We start from the raw sequence: 24,369 nt of genomic DNA, 5'->3' as shown, positions 1-24,369 counted from the left end.
TATTACAGTTTCTGGGAATCTCTGGTTATTTTAACATAACATCCATTTTTAAATCAGTAATTGTTTAGGAAAAGTCAGTTACACATTTTTAAGAGCTATTCTCATTGTAGAGAATTAATCTGCGTATAACATCAGGTATAGTGTATAATCATAAAAAGATACAAGTACAGGTGATAACTGATTGAGGCACAATTCAATCAATCATTCAATCAATCATTCATTCATTTATTAGCTATAACTGCACTGTCCAGCAGAAATATTGTTAAATTGGGTACAAATCAGTGTGTGAAATTGGCTATATAGGTGTCTGTCTGGAAACCCCAAAATTGCAGATTGAGCTCTGAATACAGTAAAAAACAAAACTCTATTTACAGTGTCTACTCAGGTTTATTTTCCACATGTTCTGATAGCTTCAATTACTTTGAATATTACCAAATAAAATAGTTAGTCAAATCATTTGCAGCATTTAAGTGCAATTTGCCCTGCCTCTGCATATTTAAAATGTCAAATAAGGTATAAAAACTTTGAAGATTTTATTGGTCTGACTGACCAATAATACACATAAAGAGCTCATAAATAACTCATGTAAAGATTTAAAGTACAGTCACAGCACAAACCCTTCCATTTCACACACAGGTTAGCCATATATATATAACTTTAGCTATTGAACATATACATCTGTAAAACGCTTTACACACCTCCGTCATTAAATCAGAAAACATGGCATTTCATATTTCATGTGAATATAAAGATAACATGCTGAATGTGGTGTAGGGTCTAGCTTACTCTTTAACCTAGCTACTGTAACAATGAAAAAATGTTTTCACATTCACATGGAAATTCGGGATAAATTAAACGTTAGATTAGATGAACATACCCCTCAAATAACAGCTTTCTTTTTGACCACAAATCGATGTCGTCAACTCACTGGAAGTTGGAGGTAGACGCTAGCTCGTGTCAGCTTCGTGCTTCTGACCGACCGTTATACTCCAGACATGGCGCCCGCTGCCCGCGACCTGCGGCACCTGCCTGGCCACCCGCGGCCTGCCCCTCCCCCCACTGATCAAAGATCAGCTCACACAGCTTCAGTGCCACCACTACTATAATGGTCAGAAATATAAAACTGACCCTGGGTCAGTGTGGCTCTAAATCAACAAATGACCTGAGATGTCATCTTTGATTGACAGGTGTTTCTATTGGTTCTTCGTTCTTGTGTTGATGAACATGATAAACTACCAATCAGTTCTGGGGTGGCCACAGGGTGGCCAATGAGATTTCAGGGGTGGCCCAGGCCACCACAGGCCACCCCCCAAAATCGCCACTGTTGACAGTTGACTTTGAATGCAATGGATGCATGTTAGTCATTTTAGGAGTGAATTTCCCCTTCCCTATGTAGATTTTTTTTTTTTTTTTTTTGGTAAAATTATGGCTGCATTGTCCAAGCTCTAGTCTAAAGACAGTTGATTTCACAATCATGACACTTATGCTGTAATTGTGGCCTCTCAAACCAATATATCATACAATGCTAGATTTCTAATAGAGAGAATGTGGTGGCCCATTCTCATGAAACGATTCCATTTGTGCCTGAAAATGTCAGGGAAATATCCCTAACCATGACTGGTTTTCCCCATAACAGAGATGACATTTTTAAGGATATGAACAAAATTAAATTCTGATACTGTAAGAGAAATTTACTTCTGTTTGAATCATGTGGTCAACAAGACTTTTATTATTTCACTTCCTCAAATAAGATGACAAATTCAGCGTTTTCTCAGAAAATGCATAAAGCGAAAAAGCGATATACCCATTGAAAGCATGATATTTTAGTTTCAATAAAATAAAAGGAAGACGTATTTATTTATTTATTTATTTATTTATTTAAATAAAATGTAGTAGTAGTAACTAGGATAAACGAATTGGTATTCAGATAAAACAAACATTTTTTCTATTAATTCATGTACTGAACTTTTTATTTAAATAATGTTACTGAATTTATTTATCTAGCAGATAATCAGGTTAGTTTGGGAAGGGTGTTGTTATTATCTTCTCTATAATCTTCTAACAGGCCACACAGATAACACCCCTGTTTTCATCTCCATTCATAACCAATCAATAAAATCTCCAATTGCTAATTTCATTTAAAGAAATGCCAACACAACTATTTTGGTAATGCATTTCTAACATGATGAATAAGGCCATCGTTTTGCATGGTCTTTTAGCATCAGAATCAGCCAAGACTGGCACAAAGTAATCATTCATCCAGCAACCAGACAAACCTGCCAACAGCATATAATTTACATGTCTCTCTTGTTTATCAATCAGTCTAAAAAATGTGTAAATGTTAGGTAGTTCTTTTACACCTTGACAGATCATGTTATATAATTAGGCTTACTATATGAACCATATGTCTTTCCACTAATGTATTTATGACACTTAATAAGGATTAGAAACTAATAGCTGGGTCAGCTTTGAGATACGCACATGTGCCTGAATGCAGCAGTCATGTTGGATACTCTCTTCATGTTTGTCATGCTATCTACACATAAACCATACAACTAAAACACATGATCTTTTTTCAGTGGATCCAAATGGGTAAGTCAGTATTTTGGCTGGTAATACTAGAATTATCAATATAGACTGAGAACAGTACAGAGCTGCGGATCAGCCCTAAAGCTATACATGTAGGTCAGCAAATGTAGTGCCGGCACAGTGATTAATTGTTGTATGTATAATTTGAGTGTTCTGAAATACTATTTTCGAACCAATTTTTTATTTTTTATTATTGTGCAATGAGAAAAATGACCTATGTAGCGCAATCCTGTCTTTGACTGTTTGCATGTTTACTATCTCTCTGCCTTATTCCGGTCTGTAGATTTCCTGTGCTTATTTTCCAAAATATATCACATTCAAACTGAAGTCTGCTGAGTATAAGCCATTAGTTCAAATATACACAGTCATTTGCTTTTAGTTCCTCTCCTCTCCCATCTCTCCTCCACTCCCCTCATCTCTCTCCTCCCATCCCCTCTCTCCTCTCCTCTCTCCTCCTCTCCCCTTGCCTCTCTCCTCCCCTGCACTCTCTCCTCTCCTCTCCTCTCCTCCCCTCTCTCCTCTCCTCTCCTCTCTCCTCCCCTCCACTCTCTCCTCTCCTCCCCTCTCTCCTCCCCTCACCTCTCTCCTCTCCTCTCCCCTCTTCTCTCCTCCCCTCCCCTCTCTCCTCCCTTCCCCTCTCTTCTCTCCTCTCCTCTCCTCTCCTCTCCTCTCCTCTCTCCTCCCCTCCCCTCTCTCCTCTCCTCTCCTCTCCTCTCCCCTCCCCTCTCTCCTCCCCTCCCCTCTCTCCTCCTCTCCCCTTGCCTCTCTCCTCCCCTCCACTCTCTCCTCTCCTCCCCTCTCTCCTCTCCTCTCCCCCTCTCTCCTCTCTCCTCTCCTCTCCTCTCCTCTCCTCCCCTCCTCTCCTCTCCTCTCCCCTCCTCTCCTCTCCTCTCCTCCTCTCCTCTCCCCTCTCCCTCTCTCCTCCCCTCTCTCCTCTCCTCCTCCTCTCCCCTCTGCCTCTCTCCTCCCCTCCACTCTCTCCTCTCCTCTCCTCTCCTCTCCTCTCCTCTCCTCTCTCCTCTCCTCTCTCCTCCCCTCCCCTCTCTCCTTTCCTCTCCTCTCCTCTCCTCTCCTCTCCTCCCCTCTCTCCTCACCTCTCTCCTCCCCTCCTCTCCTCTCCTCTCCTCCCCTCCCCTCTCTCCTCTCCTCTCCTCTCCTCTCTCCTCCTCTCCCCTTCCCGCTTCCCTCCCCTCCCCTCTCTCCTCTCCTCTCCTCTCCTCCCCTCTCTCCTCTCCTCTCTCCTCCCCTCCACTCTCTCATCTCCTCCCCTCTCTCCTCCCCTCCCCTCTCTCCTCTCCTCTCCTCCCCTCCCCTCTCTCCTCTCCTCTCCTCTCCTCTCTCCTCCTCTCCCCTTCCCGCTCTCCTCCCCTCTCCTTTCCTCTCCTCTCCTCTCGTCCATGACACCACAGGTTTCAATTCCCAGGCCCTCATACTCCCAGGCCAGGGAGAGTCTGGTGAAAGCGATCCCTCCTAAAATCATCTGTCTCCTGGCCTGTGGGGGTAGGGACTGCCGCTATGAGGGTCCGGCATGCTGGAGTACGAGCCAGCAGGCCATTAAGGGCGTGTTCTCAAGCTGGTGAGTCCTAAAGCGTTTCTATTTTAATTTTTTTACTCACATTTTGTGACGTTTACGTAATTTACCATTCTGATTGGTGCACATCTTTTGCACACTGACGAGATTTCAGCATTTAAAATGCAGTGAGAGAACAGAACAGAAACTGGGAAAGTGAATAAAGAATAAAGAAAAACAAAAAGGCAATCTTTCATTTATGCAAAGACTCAAGTGTAAATTTGAACACTGAAATGCATTTTTGAATGTAAAATATCAATAAGGAAGCAATTAATATAGCAATATCTCTATTCCAAGTCTTCTGAAGCTATTTGATAGCTTTGTGTACAGACTACACAACAGACTAATATTCACTAGAAATCTTGCTCTCCGCTGCACGATTGGTTACGACACATCGCTATACATATGATGTTTGTCAAAAATGGCGTGATGCATCTAAAAGTGCCATATTTGAATTAAACACAAACTTTTTTGGGTGAACTATTCTTTAAACCTCATGTTTTCTTCTATGGAACAAAAAGGAGATGTTAGGTCTCAGTCACTATTCACTTTCATTGTTTGGAAAAAAAGTTGCAGTGAATGGTGACTGAGGCTAACATACTGCCTCACAAAACCATCTCCCTTTGTGTTCCACGGAAGAAAGAAAGTCATATGGTTTTTGGAACAACATGAGGGAGAGTTAATTTTTGGGTTAACTATCCTTTATGGTATTGTGACACCTAGTGAAATAATCCCAGCTTTCTTTGACTCACAAGTATATACTAATACAACCATGCATAATTTTACTGCATATTATTTATCACTTTGTATTCAGGGTGACCGATGATATTATTGCAATGGCACGACCTTCTACACATCTTATCAAAAGATACAGCATCATAGAGCAGTTCAAAAGGTGAGCACATTTTTAATAGAATCTAAATAAGTTGTCAAATATAGCAGTTTTTCTGGATTGCTAGGGTGTCAAATTTATTCCGATATTTTTATGTTTGCATGCTGAGTAAATCTTTCTGAATTTATGTTAAATACGTAGGCCTTATTGATTTATTTTGTAACGGATTACATGGTATTTTGAGGACTTTTATTTTGATGGGTGGTACTGTGTGGTAATGTGTATTTGGGAAGTTCACAAGTAATGTGTCTATGAACTTTAAAAAAAAAAAAATGTAATTTTTTTTTTTTAAGGGGAAGTCTATATTATTTTAGGTGCTGTATGGACATCAAAGTTTAAAAAAAAAAATCTTTTTTTTTTTTTTTTACATATTTATTATCACCTTTTAGCACTTTTAACATGCACAAATAACACGATTTAAATTGTAATCTGTTAATCTTGTACATTATACTTTTTGGGTAATAAATCTGATTACTTTTGGATTACCCATTGCATATTTTGATGACAATCTTAACATTAATTTTAAACGTATTAAGAACCAATCAACACTCCTTTTAAACATTAGTAAACATAAAATCAAACAGATAACTGATATAAGTCAGTTATTGAGAAAAAAACGTGCTTAAAGGAGCATAAAAATAATGTTATCAAGAAGTTTTAAAAGAATAGTTATTTAGAAAATCAGGAATAGGTATTGGACTTTTTATCATCCAGCTTTGAAAGCAATAATGAGAGAATGTCTCTTGATATCATGTAGAGATGTATGATTTGTGCTTCCTTATAATTATTCACGAGAAGGTTCAGAAGTGCATTTGCATGGTGTAAAAGAACAAAGTTGCATGTGAATGCACTCTGAAATGTTTGTCATTAAATACTTTATATTTAGAGAACAAACAGAACTTCCAAATGCTTCTTAAGATTGGATGTGGAGTCTTTTTCAGTGGATACAATTTTTGTAAGTCTGTCTGTGTACATTCTTGCAGGTTGAACATTAAATCCATCATTAACATGCAGCTTCCCGGGGAGCATGCTCACTGCGGCCCTGCACTGGAGCCTGACAGTGGCTTCACATATTCACCGCAGGTCTTTATGGACAGCCAAAGTGAGTCACAGATAAACATATTTATAAATCACCTTATATGAATATATGAATGACAGCTATTGCTTTTGAATTATATTCTTCTGGCAGTTTACTTCTATAATTTTGGGATGTCTGATCATGGGGTGTCGTCTCTGGAGGGGATGTTGGATGCTGTGAAGGTGCTGGCGTTCTCTGTTCAGCAGGGGAAGGTGGCTGTACATTGCCATGCAGGCCTCGGCAGGACAGGTTGCAAATTAAAGAAATTGTTCACCCAAAAATGGAAAGTCTATCATTATTTACTCACCCTCATGTTGTTCCAAACCCATATACTTTTATGTTTTCTGTGGAACCCAGTAGGAGAAACACTGAAGAATCTTCACAGCTCTTTATTCTATTTAAGTGTCTTTCAAGCTCATATATATATATATATATATATATATATATTTTTTTTTCACATTGCAATTTCATAACAAAATTCCAATAAATCCAACTGTGCAATTTTTAACAAAATTAAATGAATAAAACATAAAATATTTTTATTTAATTTTGTTAAAGATACGTTTAAATAATTGTAAATAGTTTATATATTTTTTTCGAAGTATTTGAACGTTTGGTTCTGTAGGACCCGCAGGTCCAAAGCGGGCGTTATATCGCGAAAAAAGTTTACGCTTAAAACGTTAACATTTCCGTATACATAAGTCAGGCATGTGAGGTATCATTTGAAAGCTTAGAATCTGAACTTTTCAGAGATAACCATCTTAACCAAGTTATGTTACTTAAAATAACAAAATAAAGCCTCAAAACATTCGCGTTGAAAATTAGCACCCCCTAGAGGTAACGAGGTAGAAATATTTATATGAAAATAAAAGTCTTTCACATAAGACCTAAATGGACAAGTCATATATCAAATGAAAGCTCTCATTTTCAGGAATGTAACCGTACAGTTTATTTTGTTGCCCTATTACCACAGTTCTAAAGGTTTTCAAAATAATCACAAAGTGAAATGTGATTTCTGTAAGTCATCAAATACAAATGTCTCTTTCATGCGCCGATCACTGCTGCTGTAAGCCCTAAGTAGCCAAAAACTTTATATATGCTTTTACCTTATGCAGTTTTCTAAAATTTCTAAAATTATTTTTTACTTGTCTGTGAGCTTGCTTGTGTGAATAATCCAATGTTATATGTTAGAGGCCATCCAGCAGGAAAAGCATGCTAAACAAATCATCGGAAATATTTGTTATTGACTATTGATGATAAAATCATCACAAAGGGGAGGATCTCAGCTTTCTAATGACACTTAAATTGAGTTTCTAGTCCACTCAGAGGCCGAGATATTCAATGCAATAACCAGTGTGGTGCATGAACTGAAAATTAGACTGAATGTCTATGGACGAGCACATCTGTGAGGGCTAAAATGTGCTAAAGTGCCACCTACATTTCAGATCTGTATATTGTGATGGAATGTGATAGAGAAAAAAATATTTTTTCTAGTGCTTACTGCCATCTAGTGGAATATAATAAGACTTTTCAAAGCGAGGTAGAGCGAACAGAACCAAAATAGCATGTTTACAAATTTAGGACAACAACAACAAAAGTCTTTTTTTTTTTTATTTGGAGGGATTTCTGAAAAAATTAGAGAATTTTTCACAGTTCACAGTCTGTGTAAATAGTGAGCTTTTAAATTTGAGTGTGAAAAAATTGCGGGCGCCAGCCCAAAAACGCACCAAAGTTTGAGGGGTTAATACATGTTTGTTTTGTTTTATTTGCACATTATCATAAACTAAAATGTTAATTTTGTTGACTAAAATTATATGCCGCTTTGGTCAAATTTAGTAAAATAGACTAAAATGAATAAATATGACATGATGAAATATTGACAACTGGAAATTTAAAGGATTTTCTTCTGTAAAAGACAGAAATTATGACTAAAATAAAAAAGTCATACAGGACCAATGTTTTAGTAATTATTTAATGATAATCTCCCCTCCACCAAAGAGGTCATTCATGCCAACATGCCAATGGCATGTTGCGCCAGGTTTGATTAAATTTATATCAAAAGCCATCGGTTCTTGCATGTCACATGACCGATCGCAAAGTGTCAGTTATAATAAACATATTGGAGAATGAGATTTCACACAAAGTGATTTTATGGCTTCAAATGACATGGCAAATGAGTCATATTTGATGTTAATTGGTTTACTTGGTTACTTGACAGATGCGGTCACTATGAACTGTTGTAAATAATAGCAGAATTGTCATTTTTGGGTGAATTATCCCTTTAACATACATCATCACCTTCATTCTAAATTCAGTTTGAGGTTCTATGTGAACAACACATTCTAGATTCTAGAAGTCCCTAATATTTGCTCTGCTGGACAGGTGTTCTCATTGCCTGCTTTCTGGTGTACACGAGTCGAATCAGTGCCAGTGAAGCAGTCCACTACGTTCGGATCAAACGACCTCGCTCAATCCAGACTCGGTCACAGATCAATCTGGTGTTTGATTTTGCCCGGCTGGTGGGCTCCCAGTTGGCCCAGTTCCCATGCCTGAACATGCGACACGGTTCCACCTTCAGTCTGCAGCAGTACCTCCAGCGCCAGGCTCTTCTGCTGCATGGGGAAGAGGCCCGCACCCTCGCACACACGCCCAAGATCCTACACGTCCTCTGCAGAATGCTGATAGCTTTAACCCAAGGGGCATCATGTCCTCCAGAGGTCCAGAGAGAAATGGAGAAGAGGGCTACCATTTTGGCTGTAAGGAAGGCCGTGAGGGACACACTTTCAAAGAGGAACCTGCCAGTATTGAGGGAGAGCAGAGGCTCCTGCAGAACGTTCTCCTGCGAGTCCTGGGATGAGCCATTTGGGTTCTTGGAAAGGAAAAGGGAGATCCTTCTCAATAAACGTAGCTACAGTGAATCAGATCTCAGCAAAGTTATCGTCACTGAGGTGAGAGACAATCAGTTTTTAACAGCAATACTTTATATTTGATTACTATAAAGTCTATAGACACAAGACCGGTCTCACTATATAAAAAATTAAAGTTGAGAACATGCCGACCCCTTCGTCACTTGTTTATAGGTGTTTATTGATTTTGTTAAGCATAAAGTTTATCTATCTTAAATACTAAATATCTTATGCCATTTTGCTTGTCAATTAATTATATCTTTTTTTAATATTCAGATATTTATACCTGACAACAAGATAAAAATACTAATTAAGAAAATGATTATATATAAATACAGTATACTGTATACACACTGCAAAAACTTATTTCCTTAATTAGTATTTTTGTCTTGATTTCCAGTAAAAAAATATCTTAACAGTCTTAAAACAAGATACATTTACTTGACATGCAAAATTGCATAAGATATTTTGTCTTGTTTACAGATAGATATAACCAAATATAGTGGTTTATGCTTGAAAGTAAAAAATTTTCTTACCACATTGGCATTTTTTTTTTCTAGTTTTAAGCATAAAGTTTATCTTATATTTTATACATAATATTTTATCAAAAAATTATATCTTTTTTTTATATTTAGATATTTTTACTGGAAAACAAGACCAAAATATTTATTAAGATTATTATATATATTATATATATATAATTATTATTATTATTATTATTTTTATTTTTTGTAGTATATATCACGTATGTAAATCACCTTTTATATCACCATATTTACATTACCTGTCTTTAAATAAAAAAAAAAATGAAAATATGATATTTTGTTCAGGTCAAATAGAGTACCCCAAAGAAAACTTATATTCATGACTCAAAAATATTGATATTTGTAAAACATATATATATATATATATATATATATATATATATATATATATATATATATATATATATATATATGATTAAAGACTTTAAAAATAATGATTGAGTACACTCACATGTATTCAAGATGTAAGTAAAGTATTTTACTTGATGGTTACAACACATTTTGCATTTTTAAACATCATAAAAAAAACAAATAATAATAATTATAGAAAATGCTATAATGTTTTTCAAAATGAAACCAACATACCATGAACTTGATACATGTTTAAACTAGATTTATAAAAGATTTCTAATTTGTATCATCTCAGACAACCTTATATGTCAATGACCCTTATGTAACACAGATGTGTTTTTGCCTTGGTTAACAGTTTCGGTTAATTAAGTAAATGTAAATGAATAAATGTAGATCATTCGCACATCTGAAGATCATTTAATACAGGTACTTGAAATTACAATAAATGTAGATCATTTTAAGAGCAACATTCTTCAGACTTTTCTGTGCTTAGGTGTTTACTTTTTTGACCTCAATCAACATGCAGTGACACTCTGACGTTATAAGTGATGTGTTCAAAATATAATCTCGGCTGACTTTCTTTTCTGAAATCATATGAACACATGTTGTGAAACTGCCTGAAAATGACACACAGAATCCTGTTGTTTCTACAAGGATTTCACTTGTACACAGTACTCTCCTAAATCTGGTGGAGACCCACAAGTCTGCAATGGACTAATCAGTCAAGATCAGAGAATAACAGATTCCCAACAGAACGGCAATGGCAGGACCCTACAGACAGACCAGTGCAATGGATCAACAGATAAACAAGCCTCCATTCCACCATCAGCACCTCATCCGAGTAATGAGACTGCGAGCAAGAAGACAAAGTATACGGCAAAGAAACCTCCGGCTGTCCTAAAGTTCAACTCAAGCTTGGAGGTCAGTATGAAAGCAAAGAATAAGTCCTCTATTATGTCAACATCTCCCCAAAATGTCTTGATTCAAAGGGGAGATTCCTAGCTAACAATTTTATGTTCTAAGAACGTTTTCCTAACGTTAGCATTAGGTTGTAAAAACGTTATTTCTGAAAGTTCTAAGCTCTAAAACGTCAGTTTTTTGTATTAACGTTCTTCCTTGGTTATGGGAACGTTCTGTAAAACGTTATTAGAACGTTCCAGACTCTCTTTATAAAAACGTTCTCTACGATTTTCAACGGTTATTAAAACGTTACTGGAACGTTTAATTTTCTCAGTATGCAAACGTTTTCTCAGTGTTCTTCCTTGGTTATAGGAACATTCTGCAGAAAGTTATTAGAACATTCCATTACAGAAACGCTGTCTCAATGTTTTTCAATGGTAATTAAAATGTTATACAAAACGTTAATGGATCGTTAAATGTCCTCATTATGCAAACATTTTCTCAGCGTTCTTCCTTAGTTATAGAAACGTTCTGCAGAATGTTATTAGAACGTTCCATACTCTCGTTAGAAAAACTTTCTCTACGTTTTTCAGTGGTTATTAAAGCGTTACTGGAACGTTCAATTTTCTCAGTATGCAAACGTTTTCTCAATGTTCTTCTTTGGTTATAGGAATGTTCTGCAGAAAGTTATTAGAGCATTCCATACTCTCTTTATAAAAACATTCTCTACGTTTTTCAATGGTTATTAAAACGTTACTGGAACGTTCAATTTTCTCAGTATGCAAACGTTTTCTCAATGTTCTTCCTTGGTTATAGGAACATTCTGCAGAAAGTTATTAGAACATTCAGTTACAGAAACGCTGTCTCAGTGTTTTTCAATGGTTATTAAAACGTTATACAAAACGTTAATGGATAGTTAAATGTCCTCATTATGCAAACATTTTCTCAGCGTTCTTCCTTAGTTATAGGAACGTTCTGCTGAAATGTATTAGAACATTCCATGCTCTTGCTACAGAAACTCTCTCTCAGTGCTTTTCAATGGTTATTAAAACGCTATACAAAAAATGAATGGCTCGTTAAATGTCCTCATTATGCAAATGTTTTCTCAACGTTCTTCCTTAGTTATAAAAACGTTCTGAAGAATGTTCTTAGGACTTTTCATGCTCTTGTTACAGAAACGTTCTCTCAATGTTTTTCAAGGGTTATTAAAACATTATACAAAACGTTGCTGGAACATTCTTTCAATGTTCCACCTGGAACATTGCTTATATTCATGTTGTTCAAGTACTAAATTTGTCTCCAATTTAACTTAGTGAGTTATAGTGCCACACAAGTGTCGCTTTCGTACTTTTCGACTAGACATTATTTGTTATTATCTAGACATTATTATTATTATTATTTGTCAATTCTAAATTTTATTTATTTATAGATATTTATTTATATAATAATTTATCACTTGTAATTCACTTAGTTTGCTCAACAGAAACACAAATTATGTATAAAGTATAAATTTGACTCAAGAAAAAAAGTTGTGATGACAAATTGTGGAAATATTTTTTTTACAATGTAGTAACATTTAAAGAACGTTCCATGCTAACGTTTATCACCAACAGAAAAGGTTGAAAAAACGTTCTATCAACGTTACTGCAAAAAACTTTTTTTTTTTTCATAAAATTCTGAGAAGATTCCCTGTTAGCTGGGATCTCATGCCAGGCTCATATTTCACCCCAAAATTAAAAGATATGCATGAGAAATATAATATTTTAAAGCACGAATGTTCTGTATGCAAAATATTTTATAAAGCAAACTTTTGTTTTAAGCTTCGAAGGGAAGATCACACATTGGAACAAGAGTTAACATCTAAAGCTGTGGCTCAAGCAATGGCACAACAGCATCCTCCAGTGAACACAGTGTTGAACAGGGCAGCAATGTTGCAGGTACAATGTGCATGACTTGAAAAATATTTCAAATTGACTGTGACTGATGAAAAGATGAAATCTGAAAAAAGAAAAAAAAATCACTACTAACAAAATAATTTTTTAATAAAATAAATGACACATTTTAAATAATAATCATTATTAATAATGAAATAATGATAATCATTTAAAATAAATGATTAAATTATAATATTTTTTAAAGTGCTGTTTCAGGAAGGTAACTGCAGTAATTAAAGGGATGTGGTGAAATTAGAAGAGATTTGAACCCATTTGATTGTTTTCCAGGATGAGATGAACTTGAGTGAATGTGGCTGGGCTACACTCATCATGGAGGCAGATCCAGTTGTTCTCAGCACACTATTATGGACCTGGCTGGACAAACTAAAGGTCAGAGGTCACAGGATGGTAATCCAGATATGAAATAGGATGTCAGACTCTGCCACTTAACTGTGTGCAGTTTGACAATACAGCAGGGAAAATAGCTAGTTTAATAATAGTTGATGGAAAACAATAAACTTTTTTTTAAATTGTAAAATGTTTTTAAAATATATTTAAAATGAGTTAAAGCTGAAGTGTGCATGTCATTTTCTCCCATCCCAACTTTACATACTGTAGATATATCATTATTAATATAAATTCCATTTAGTCACCCTAGTGGTGCAGAAATGACACACTATACCTTTAAACATTGCATTGTCATGTACCATAGTGGTAACACTTTCTATGAAGCCCATATCTGTAATGCATTATAAAGGCATTATAAAGGCATTATAAATGCATTATACTGAATTCATAATGCCTCATAATACACATTATAATAAGTTATAACGTCTCATAAATAAGTATAACTACAGATGTAATACATAAGATTTCCCCTATTCATAATACGTTAGAGTATAATGCATTATAACACAAGCAACATCCAATTTTAATTTCATAAAGTTAATCGCATTAGTGCTGTATGTGTAAACAGTCAAAAGACGTTATGAAGTGATTATATTATAAGTGCTCTTTGACTGCTTTAAGTAAAGTTACAAAAGCTATAACATAAACTTATAACATACAATACATTACAAGTCACACTTATATAAAGGAAGTTAATTAAAAAATAAGATGCACAAACATTGAAGTTTATTGAATAGAGTCCAGTATTTATTTTTATATTCTTGGGTGTGTTTACATCCAAGAAGATCGGCTTCATGTGTGATCAACATACATTTTTTTTATTTTCAAGAGAGAGAGTTTCTGATATATTTTAACCTTGTAGCATTACAAGTGTTTATTGTAATATCTCAAAATGTACATTGAATGTGTGTTATTTTGTATTTTGTGCATGTGTAATGTACTGTATATAACTTCCAGCATGACTTCTAATGTCTTATAACCACTTAAAATATCTTATGGATGTTTATAAGAAGACACTGCTTTTGTCACTTTACTTAAAATATTCCTATTATATATATATATATATATATTACAAATATATAAAATACATTATAACTTCTGCAGATAAATTAAATGTTGCTTGTGTTATAACGCATTATGCTCTAAAGTATAACTATGAATAGGTAAGTATTATAATGTATTACAATTGCGGTTACAATCATTAATGAAACGTTATAACATATTATAAGGTGCATTTTGAGACATTACTAATGCATTATAATGCCTTTACAATGCATTATAAATATGGGCTTCATAGAAAGTGTTACCAAAATAGTTTAACTGCTTTGTCATAACAGGACCCCATTCTGAATAAAGATGACATCGAGAGGCTGACCTCAACCTGGCCTGCACAAAATCCTCTTAACACACTGCACAAGGTGAGAGTCTGACCTGAGCCAACCGGACAGAATACAACTACTTCTATTTCCCTGTGTGCATTTATTATGTGCATATCATGTTGTTTTTGTGTGTGTGTGTGTGCAAATTATAAAATATGCCTCTTACATATGTGCTGTATCTAACATATTGCTCTGTGTGGTGTGTGTTTGTGCATTAGTCACAGCGACACACTATCTGCTGTTTGCTGGTCTGTGTGGGTCAGGTCGCCGCTCGATGTCCACAGTTTGAACATTCTATACTACAGAGACTCATTCGGGCTTTGACAAGAGTAAGTGTGTGTATGTGTGGGTGTGTTTGGGGGAAATGCCTTAATAAATGTTCTAATCATATTTAAATGAACAACATGGTTGCAAAAAGGTTTGTGTGGGGGTTAGGTTTAGGGTTTAGAAAATACAGTAAAACAAACATCTGTGTGTATTAATGTGCTATTTTTATTTTTATTTTTTTCACTTTAGTACTCAAGGTCATAAAATGAACAACCTTTTGTATGCTTTACCTTGTGACAGCGCCCTCCAGAGGAAACAGAGAGAAACAGCACCTTGTTTCGGGTCCTCAGAGCTACAATGAGAGAACTTAACCTACACAACCACCACCTGAATACTTCAACACAGTGCTGAGAACACTGACAGCATTAAACTATTAAAGAGATGTGTATAAAGAACCATTGTTTGGTTAATTGAGTGATCGGTTAATTCATTTGTGTTTCAGTATGTACAGTGGCTATAAAAAGTATTATGGACTCTTTTGGATAATTAGAAATGTATACATTTAATTTCACTGAATAACATAATATCAAAGCAAGTGGTAAGTCTGCAAACAAATGATGCAAGACCTTTTATCAGAGCATATTTTCTTAGTTTCATAATCATCTCAAGACGATAAGATGATGTAATTTTAAACAGCACTTTTATTGTTTTATCTTTTAAAATCGAATAAACTTCCTTTTGTAAAATGTTTTGCTTGAAAAGTGTATGTTTGCTATCTGTCTTTAAAATGAATGCCACTTGTTTTGTTACGTTGTTTTTAATGCAATGACATTCATACATTTTTACATGTATCAGATTGTAAGTGTCCAAATACTTTTTTGGAGCCACTGTAGGTTTTAGGCAAACTTTTGTTTACTGGTTGCACCTTTGAATCAATGATTAGGAATATTCCGGGTTCAACACAAGATAAGCTCAATTGACAGCATTTGTGGCATAACGTTGATCACAAAAATAATTCAGACTCATCCCTCCTTTTCTTTAAAAAGAAGCAAAAAATGTATACGGTAAAAAGCAAAAAATTCTTATGCATTATTTGAGCTGTAAAGTTAATTAAATTGTAATTTTTGTGGCAGACTACTGTTCTAGGCAGATTAACTTTTAGTTAAAGAATTAGTTCACCCAAAAATGAAAATTCAGTGGTTGTTTACTCACCCCTGTGTTGTTATAACACTATATGTCTTTCGTTCTTTTTCTTAACACAAAGGGAGATATTGTGAAAAATGTTGCGCTCAGTGATGTCATACAATGGCAGTTTATGGTGACCACCTCTTCAAGCTTCAAAAGAACACAAAAGTATAATTCAGAAGTCATAAATTATTCCATGAGTCTCATGATTGTTATGAAAGCATACGATAAGGTGAAATCGAATGTATTATTTAGTGAAAATGTTCAATGACCGTTGATCTCCTGTGCGCGTTCATGATAGGGCACAAGAGCAAGAGTTCACACAGACCCCTCGCGACATTGGCCCACCTAACAGGGAACGTTCCAACAACTTTGGCTAACATTATTTAAAGGTTTGGAACAAATGTTGTAAATAAAATGATAATGGAACATTATCTGTTCCGTTGAAAAAAATAAGGCTGGGCACAGAAATGCATCAATTCTTCGTCTACAAACTCTTCAGACATGTTTAGTAAGTTCTGTTCTCTGTTTTGTGTAGCTGTGTTGTGTTCTGTTGTCACTATCGCTGTGGAGGACCTGCTTTTAGATAAACAAAACAAGTTTTCACTTGAACGCCCCAATGTCACAAGGGGGCTGTGTGAACTGTTGCTCTCGTGCCCTATCATGAACGCGCACAGGAGATCAACGGTCAGTGAACATTTTCACTAAAAAATACATTAGATTTCAGTTTGTTTCTCACCAAATCTTATTGTATGCTTTCATAACAATCATGAGTCTCATGGAATAATTTATTAGACTTCTGAATTATACTTTTGTGTTCTTTTGAAGCTTGGAGAGGTGGTCACCATAAACTGCCATTGTATGACATCACTGAGCACAACACTTATTCACAATTTCCCTTTGTGTTCAGAAAAAGAAGGAAAGTCATATAGGGTTACAACAACACAGGGGTGAGTAAACAATCACCGAATTTTCATTTTTGGGTGAACTATACCTTTAATAGTCATGATGTTACATGGCAACAAAGTTGTAAAATTGGTTATAACTTTACACAGAAAGGTTATTAAGTGATTTATCACACTAAAATCATGTTTACACACATACTGTTTACATCTTGTGGCTATACTTTTGAAACAGTGAGTATTTTAACATTTACTGATTGTCCCCCATTCACTTCCATTGTAAGTGCCTTACTGTAACCCAGATTTTTGCTTTTTTTAAAGAAAAGGAGGGACGAGTCTGAAATAATTTTTTGGTGGTAATCAACATTATGCCAGAAATGCTGCTGATTGAGCTTAACTTGTATTGAACCTGGAATATTCCTTTTATGTGTTGCACTGAGTAAAAGCATGTGTATGCAGGGTAACACTTTTCAGTAAGGTTCCATTTGTTAACATCAGTTAATGCATTAGGTGTAATCATAAACTAAAAATGAACAATATATATATTTTTTACAGCAATTCTTAATCTTGGTTAATGTTAGTTCATAGTGCATTAACTAATGTTAACATATAAAACTTTTGATTTTAAAAATGTATTACTAGGCTATATGTTGAAATTAACATTAACCTAGATTAAGAAATTCTGTAAAAGTATTGTTCATTGTTAGTTCATGTTAATGTAACTTTGTTGTAAAGTGTTACCAGATAGACGGATCGTGTATTTAACTAACATTCAAAACATAATTTCCTTAGAGAGTACTTGTTGAATTTAGTTGCTTAATAATTAACGATATTACATGAGTTATTCTGGATTTGCATGTAGACATGGACATAGCAGCTATCATCCCTTCTCACCACTGGAATGTCACTCAAACGGACATCAAAGCACATCACCATGGCGACGGCGTCATAGCGATGCATAAGAAAACAATCATAAAGTATCAAAAACAGTTGCAGTAGCTGCTTGATCAGAGCTCTTCAGGTGCGACTTTTGCGATGTTTTTTGAAGATGTTGCAAGTAAACAGCGCAAATAACGTTTAACTGAATTAGAGAGTTTAATGACAGTGAAAACTGTTGTGATTCATTTATTTAGACTTCGCCGCATTTATAATCGAGGAGATAATAGACTATATTGACACTTTATATGATTTAAATAGCTTACAATATATATATATTGTATATAATTTTACATAACTTTACATTTTACCTACGGTAAGTCACTGTGTTACTTTTGTAACATATATTTATATATGTTAAAATGCATATTTTCTTTAGACGAATTTTGGCGGCCTGTTATTGCATTGAATAAAGCAGTCATTTTATTGTTTAATCAAACTGGATTTTTGCGAATAAAATGCCTACACTAACAAAAAAACACCAAAAGTACCATGATACTATTTTTATTTTATTTTTATATATACACTACTGGTCAAAAGTTTTGAAACACTTGACCGAAATATTTCTCATGATCTTAAAAATCTTTTGATATGAAGGCATATGCTTAAATGTTAGAAAATAGTGCAGACAAAAATATAATTGTGCCACCATATAAATTTACTTATAAACTTACTAATAAAGAATGAGTGTTTCAAAACTTTTGACCGGTAGTGTGTATATATATATATATATATATATATATATATATATATATATATATATATATATATACACATGTACCATGGTATTCTTTTAAGTTCCTTGGAGTAGCTACAATATGGTATTAATACAGTACCATGATACAAATCAAAGTACCATCATTGTACTAATGTAACATTTTTATTTACCTCTTTGTTACCTAAGTAATTCTGAAAAAACCTTGAAAATGTTTTCTTTCTATACAGAAGTCATGTCACCTGCGGATGTATGGGTGGGCTCTTGGAGGCCCCACAGGCCACAGGGTCCCATCGCTGCTATGTATACTAGTCCGGGGCCGACATATGCTCTTCCAGGAGCAACCGGTATTTAAACGCATACACGTGTACATATAAAAGTTACAATGAATACACTCGGTAAATCACAATTTTGAGTTTGCTATTCTGTGCAGGAATGAACAACCACGACCCACGGATGCAGAAAGGCCCAGCGTTTAGCTTCGGCACACGTCATCATGAATTCCTGTCCAACTGTTCCCCAGGGCCTGGATACCTTGTTCCCTCAAACATCACCAGAGTGGGACAGGACGGAACACCAGCATACTCTGTGTACGGCCGCCGCAGTGATATCAAGCCCTTCCAAACCCCTGGCCCAGGTCTTTAACACACCATAAACACATCTACCGACATACTTTTCATATGTGTATGGAAATGTAAACCAACGACACATTGCATGTAGAAGTCACAGCTGTTTTTTGTTTTTATTTAGGCAGTTATTCCCCTGAAAATGCAGCAAAGACCACCTATCAATCGGCTCCTGCGTTTTCGCTCTCTGCAAGGATTAAATTGTTCCGTAATGACCAAACACCAGGTAGATGCCCACAGATATGCCCAGTGATACTAGTGGAACGTTGCTGGAACATTCCAACACTGATGCACTCCAAAGCCAAAACGCAGTAACTACGCCAACACTGAAACAGGAAAAATAGCTTAAAAAAACTTTTTGGTTTTCTCCAACCAGGTCTTGTAGAATCACGTTTTTTACGTGGCTCGTTATATGTATCGCAGCAGTTTGGTGAAATGAACACTAGAGGCACTACAACAACAACTTTTATTCCCTTTCACACAAATCACAAGTAAAACGGTAGATTATCAGTTCATAAACAATCACTTTTCACCCTGTTCCTCACACAATGTTATCTTATGACATCTAAACACTTTTACTATAGCACATGACTCGTTTTAACATTTGCATTACATAACCAACATCATTTACAAGCTTGTTTGTGTGTAATCAAATTGCACAGTAGCTTAAATGATAGAGCGTTGCACTTGTGATGTAAAGGAGCGGGGTATGAGTCCTTAAGAGCACACAAGTCGACATGTGAGCCCAAAGTGTCATAGAAGCACCACAAAATGATGAGGTTGTGTTTTTCATCTCACATTTGCTTTTTATGACACTATCGGTTAGGTTTAGGTTTAGGGTAGGGAGGTCGGTTTTGTTGATTTTAAACTCGATAGAGCATTAACCTTAAAAACCTCATCTGTCTCTCATTTTCTCTAAATCTGAGGCAAACCCATCTGTCACTGTACAGATCATAGTCTAAGAGAGCTCATTTAGGTTTAGTTACTGCGTTTAGTCTTCGCAGTGCAGCGCTGGCAGGAGTCATACATTTTTTATTGTCTCCAGGACCGGCAGCATACTTGCTCCCCCCAGTGATCGGGCCAAAAGTTGTTGATAAAACAGCCGCCCCAAACATCTCACTCACCGGTCGTAGTGCTATCGGCAGTTTCCATCAAGACCTACAAAAGGTGCGGACACATCAAGATATCATATTACAAGCAAGGCTCTTAGTGTGTAGTTTGCAAAGATGTAAACAATGGTTTTCTTGACCTCTCTGTTTCAGACTCCAGGTCCAGGGACCTACCAAGTGGTGGACTCTGGTTTGTACAAACACAGGGCCCCTCAGTACAGCATAACTGGTCGCAACCTCATGCCTGGAGACACTACCAGGAAACCAGGACCTGGAGCTCACCATCCAGAAAGGGTCTGTACCACACAATCACCCACATATAGGGGAGACTGGGGCTAGTTGTCACATGGGGAAGTTGTCACAAGGGCTTAAATCAAGTAACAATAAGATTTGGGGTCAAAATACAAATACACCAATTTGTGTTTTTGTATGCTGGTTTCAAACACTTCATTTAAAAACTTCTTAAATGAGAATATTTTTTGTTAAATTCTACCTTCCAAAGTAAATTTTAACTATCGTCATATTTTTGTTGTAGCTCTTGGGTAAACAAGCAAACATAATTAAAACACACTGGCATGTGCCCATGAGAAAAACATTATTGTCAAAATATTAATAACTACTATCTTGACCAACACAAAATAAGTATCGTTTGAAAGCTTAGAAGCTCTACTTTCCAATGCATGTAGGCATTATGACCATTTGAAATTTGCAGACAAATCAGAAGTTCCTTTTTGATCATTTCTAAAAAAAAATTGCACTGTACATATTATTGAAATCCGTAAAAACATCAGGTCATCAAGTCATCAAATAGACGTGTCATATGTTGTTGGAAAGCTCTCAAAGAGTAGAAATACAAACAGCCTATTTGTTTTACTCACAGACAAAAATATAGCGAGTAATAGCTAAGTATATGTCTTTGACATTTATGTTTCATGTGAACAGGTGTTGCTTATATGCCACATTTTTGCTCATAATTTCACGACAAATCAATGGAATATAATATATCACATGTTATTACATAGAGGAGGCAATTATCTTTCAAATGAACCCACACACAAGGAAATCGGATGCGTAGGTCATTAGATAATCCACATGAAGCACAATGTTACATATGACCACCAGGACATGGCGCCAAGTACATGATACAGACTCAATGATGACTCAAATGGCACAGAATGAAACTCATTTTGTGAAATCTCATTACTAAAATCATGTCTGCGTGCTATGCAAACCTTTAGTCATTGTTGTGTTTGCATGTGTAATTAGTTCTTATGTACAATTATTATGTTTTATTTGTTTGGAAACGTTTTTGGACACTTGGATAAATTATGTTTGTAATGCTATAACTTTTGATTGTTTTGTTTTTTTCATATCAACACAAAATTATTGTTACAGTAGACATGATTGGTAACCAAAAAGCCTTTGCTTTTTTGGAGCCACATTAGTAACACCGAGAGATATACAGTGCATTCAGAAAGTATTCAATATCCCCTTAATTCTTTTCACATTTTGTTATGTTGCAGCCTTATGCTAAAATGCTTTCAATTATTGCTTTTTCACATGAATCTTCACTCCATACCCCATAATGACAAAGCAAAAACCAGATTTTTGATAACTTTGCAAATTTATTAAAAAGAAAAAACTGAATTATCACATTGACATAAGAATTCAGACCCTATCATATGACACTTGATATTTAGTTCAGGTGCATCCCATTTCCCTGGATAATCTTTGAGATGTTTCTACACTTTGATTGGAGTCCACCTGTGGCAAATTCAATTGATTGGACATGATTTGGAAAGGCACACGCCTATCTATACAAAGTTTTACTGCTGAAAATGCATATCAGAGCAAAAACCAAGCCATGAGATCAAAGGAACTGCCTGCAGAGCTCAGAGACAGGATCGTGTCGAGGCACAGATCTGGGGAAGGCTACAAACAATTTCGGCTGCATTGAAGGTTCCCAAGAGCACAGTAGCCTCCATCATCCTTAAATGGAAAAAGTTTGGAACAACCAGGACTCTTCCTAGAGCTGGCCGCCCGGCCAAACTGAGCAATCGGGGGAGAAGGGCCTTGGTAAGAGAGGAGACCAAAAACCCGATGGTCACTCTAGTTGAGCTCCAGAGATCATGTGTGGAGATGGGAGAAACTTGCAGAAGGACAACCATCACTGCAACACTCCACCGATCTGGGCTTTATGGCAGAGTGGCCAGATGGAAGCCTCTCCTCAGTGCAAGACACATAAAAAAGCACCTAAATTACTCAAGATTCTCTGGTCTGATGAAATGAAGATTGAACTGTTTGGCCTCAATTCCAAGCGTCATGTCTGGAGGAAACCAGGCACTGCTCATCACTTGTGCAATACCATCCCTACGGTGAAGCATGGTGGTGGTAGCATCATGCTGTGGGGGTGTTTTTCAGCGGCAGGGACTGGGGAACTAGTCAGGGTTGAAGGAAAGCTGAACACAGCAAAATACAGAGATATCCTTAATGAAAACCTAGTCCAGAGCGCTCAGGACCTCAGACTAGGCCGAAGGTTCACCTTACAACAGGACAATGACCCTAAGCACATAGCTAAGACAATGCAAGAGTGGTTTAGGGACAACTCTGTGAATGTCCTTGAGTGGCCCAGCCAGAGCCCAGACTTGAACCCAATCGAACATCTCTGAAGAGACCTGAAACTGGCTGTCCACCAATGGTCCCCATCCAACCTGACAGAGCTTGAGAGGATCTGCAGAGAAGAATGTCAGAAAATCCCCAAATCCAGGTGTGCAAAGCTTGTCGCATCATACCCAAAAAGACTTGAGGCTGTAATCACTGCCAAAGGTGCTTCAACTAAATACTGAGTTAAGGGTCTGAATACTTATGTCAATGTGCTATTTCAGTTTTTTCTTTTTAATAAATTTGCAAAGTTATCAAAAATCTTGTTTTTGCTTTGTCATTATGGGGTATGAGGTGTAGATTGATGTGAAAAAAATTATAATTTAAAGCATTTTAGCATAAGGCTGCAACATAACAAAATGTGAAAATATGAAGGGGTCTGAATATGTTCTGAATGCACTGTATAATGTCAAATAAAAAAAATGGAGAGAAAAGTACATTTTGCTCAAGTTTTGTTGTTGTTGTGGTTTTTCAGCAGTTTCTTAGGCTGAGAGTCTCAGAATTAATCATAATCTATATCATTAAAAAATTACAAAGTTTTCTTTACAATGATACCAAATAATTGACCCTCCTTGATTTTTTTTTTTGTTTTGTTTGTTTTTGGTCTAGATATAAGCCTTTAATTTTGGGTATGCCACTGAAACAGGAAACCTTTAAAACACCCTCAGAACTTTAAGGGTTAATCAATAGTTTTAAATGCATTCTGAGGACACAAGTATTTTTCATGAAATTCAGGTGGTCACGTGTTTATGTTGTTATAACTTTATAAAATTTACCAATTGCAATATTTTTTGGCAATGTTTTGATATTTTTGAAAGTAACCTTTTCAATTTTTGTCGTTTCATATATTGTTTTGTGACTCATGTATTGTTTTACATTTTAAAATTACCTAAATAATAATAATAATTTTAAAAAAACGTTACTAGGCTGTTTAATGCAGGTGTAGATTTTGTTTTGGCCATGGTGGGGAAATGTTCATAACGTTTAATAGCAGGTTCCACTGCGACAACTTTTCCCATACAGTGTGACAACATGCCCCGCTATTGGGGAAAGTTGTCACATTGTGTTCATTGAGCTCGGTAAAAATATACAAAAAACATGTTGGTAGACAAGATTTAAAGTATGTGGCTATACAGAAAGTGACTTTCAAAAATAAACCTACTAAACCTGTGGTGACTAGCCAGGTCTCCTCTATGCATTTCCTCACTTAGAAATGGTCTATGCTAAAACCACTAGAATTGGTCCACTATAACTAATTCCTGTCTTTGTGAACAGGTTACCTTCACGGGAACCAAGGCTCCCAGCTTCTCCTTTGGAATTCATCACTCTGAGTACATTGCTCCCATAATTGTGGACGGTGCTGACTAAACAGCACAGATTATTTCTGTCAGAATAAACTGTTTTGTGCAATGAGTT

General features: G+C 35.9%; 2 protein-coding genes across 2 annotated transcripts; both read left to right on the top strand.

Moving 5' to 3' along the window:
* The first annotated feature begins 3,941 nt into the window (after positions 1–3,941).
* zgc:77752 (uncharacterized protein LOC393862 homolog) lies at positions 3,942–15,702 on the top strand. The gene is made up of 11 exons (XM_051724675.1): positions 3,942–4,165; positions 4,974–5,054; positions 6,035–6,153; positions 6,241–6,378; positions 8,512–9,077; positions 10,586–10,852; positions 12,652–12,768; positions 13,054–13,155; positions 14,511–14,591; positions 14,771–14,881; positions 15,120–15,702. The coding sequence occupies exons 1-11, from the start codon at positions 3,987–3,989 to the stop codon at positions 15,228–15,230; spliced, it is 1,872 nt and encodes a 623-aa protein (XP_051580635.1). The 5' UTR covers positions 3,942–3,986; the 3' UTR covers positions 15,231–15,702.
* A 2,183-nt stretch (positions 15,703–17,885) lies between these two features.
* On the top strand, positions 17,886–24,338 carry LOC127456280 (outer dense fiber protein 3-B-like). Its single transcript, XM_051724695.1, has 7 exons — positions 17,886–17,927; positions 18,788–18,904; positions 18,991–19,194; positions 19,308–19,409; positions 20,229–20,350; positions 20,446–20,586; positions 24,229–24,338. The coding sequence occupies exons 2-7, from the start codon at positions 18,793–18,795 to the stop codon at positions 24,319–24,321; spliced, it is 774 nt and encodes a 257-aa protein (XP_051580655.1). The 5' UTR covers positions 17,886–17,927; positions 18,788–18,792; the 3' UTR covers positions 24,322–24,338.
* The last annotated feature ends 31 nt before the right edge of the window (positions 24,339–24,369 follow it).

This window comes from Myxocyprinus asiaticus, chromosome 18, assembly GCF_019703515.2.
Source record: "Myxocyprinus asiaticus isolate MX2 ecotype Aquarium Trade chromosome 18, UBuf_Myxa_2, whole genome shotgun sequence".
NCBI lineage: Eukaryota > Metazoa > Chordata > Actinopteri > Cypriniformes > Catostomidae > Myxocyprinus > Myxocyprinus asiaticus.
The sequence above is the reverse complement of the archived record's forward strand: the minus strand, read 5'-3'. Positions and strand labels throughout refer to the sequence as shown.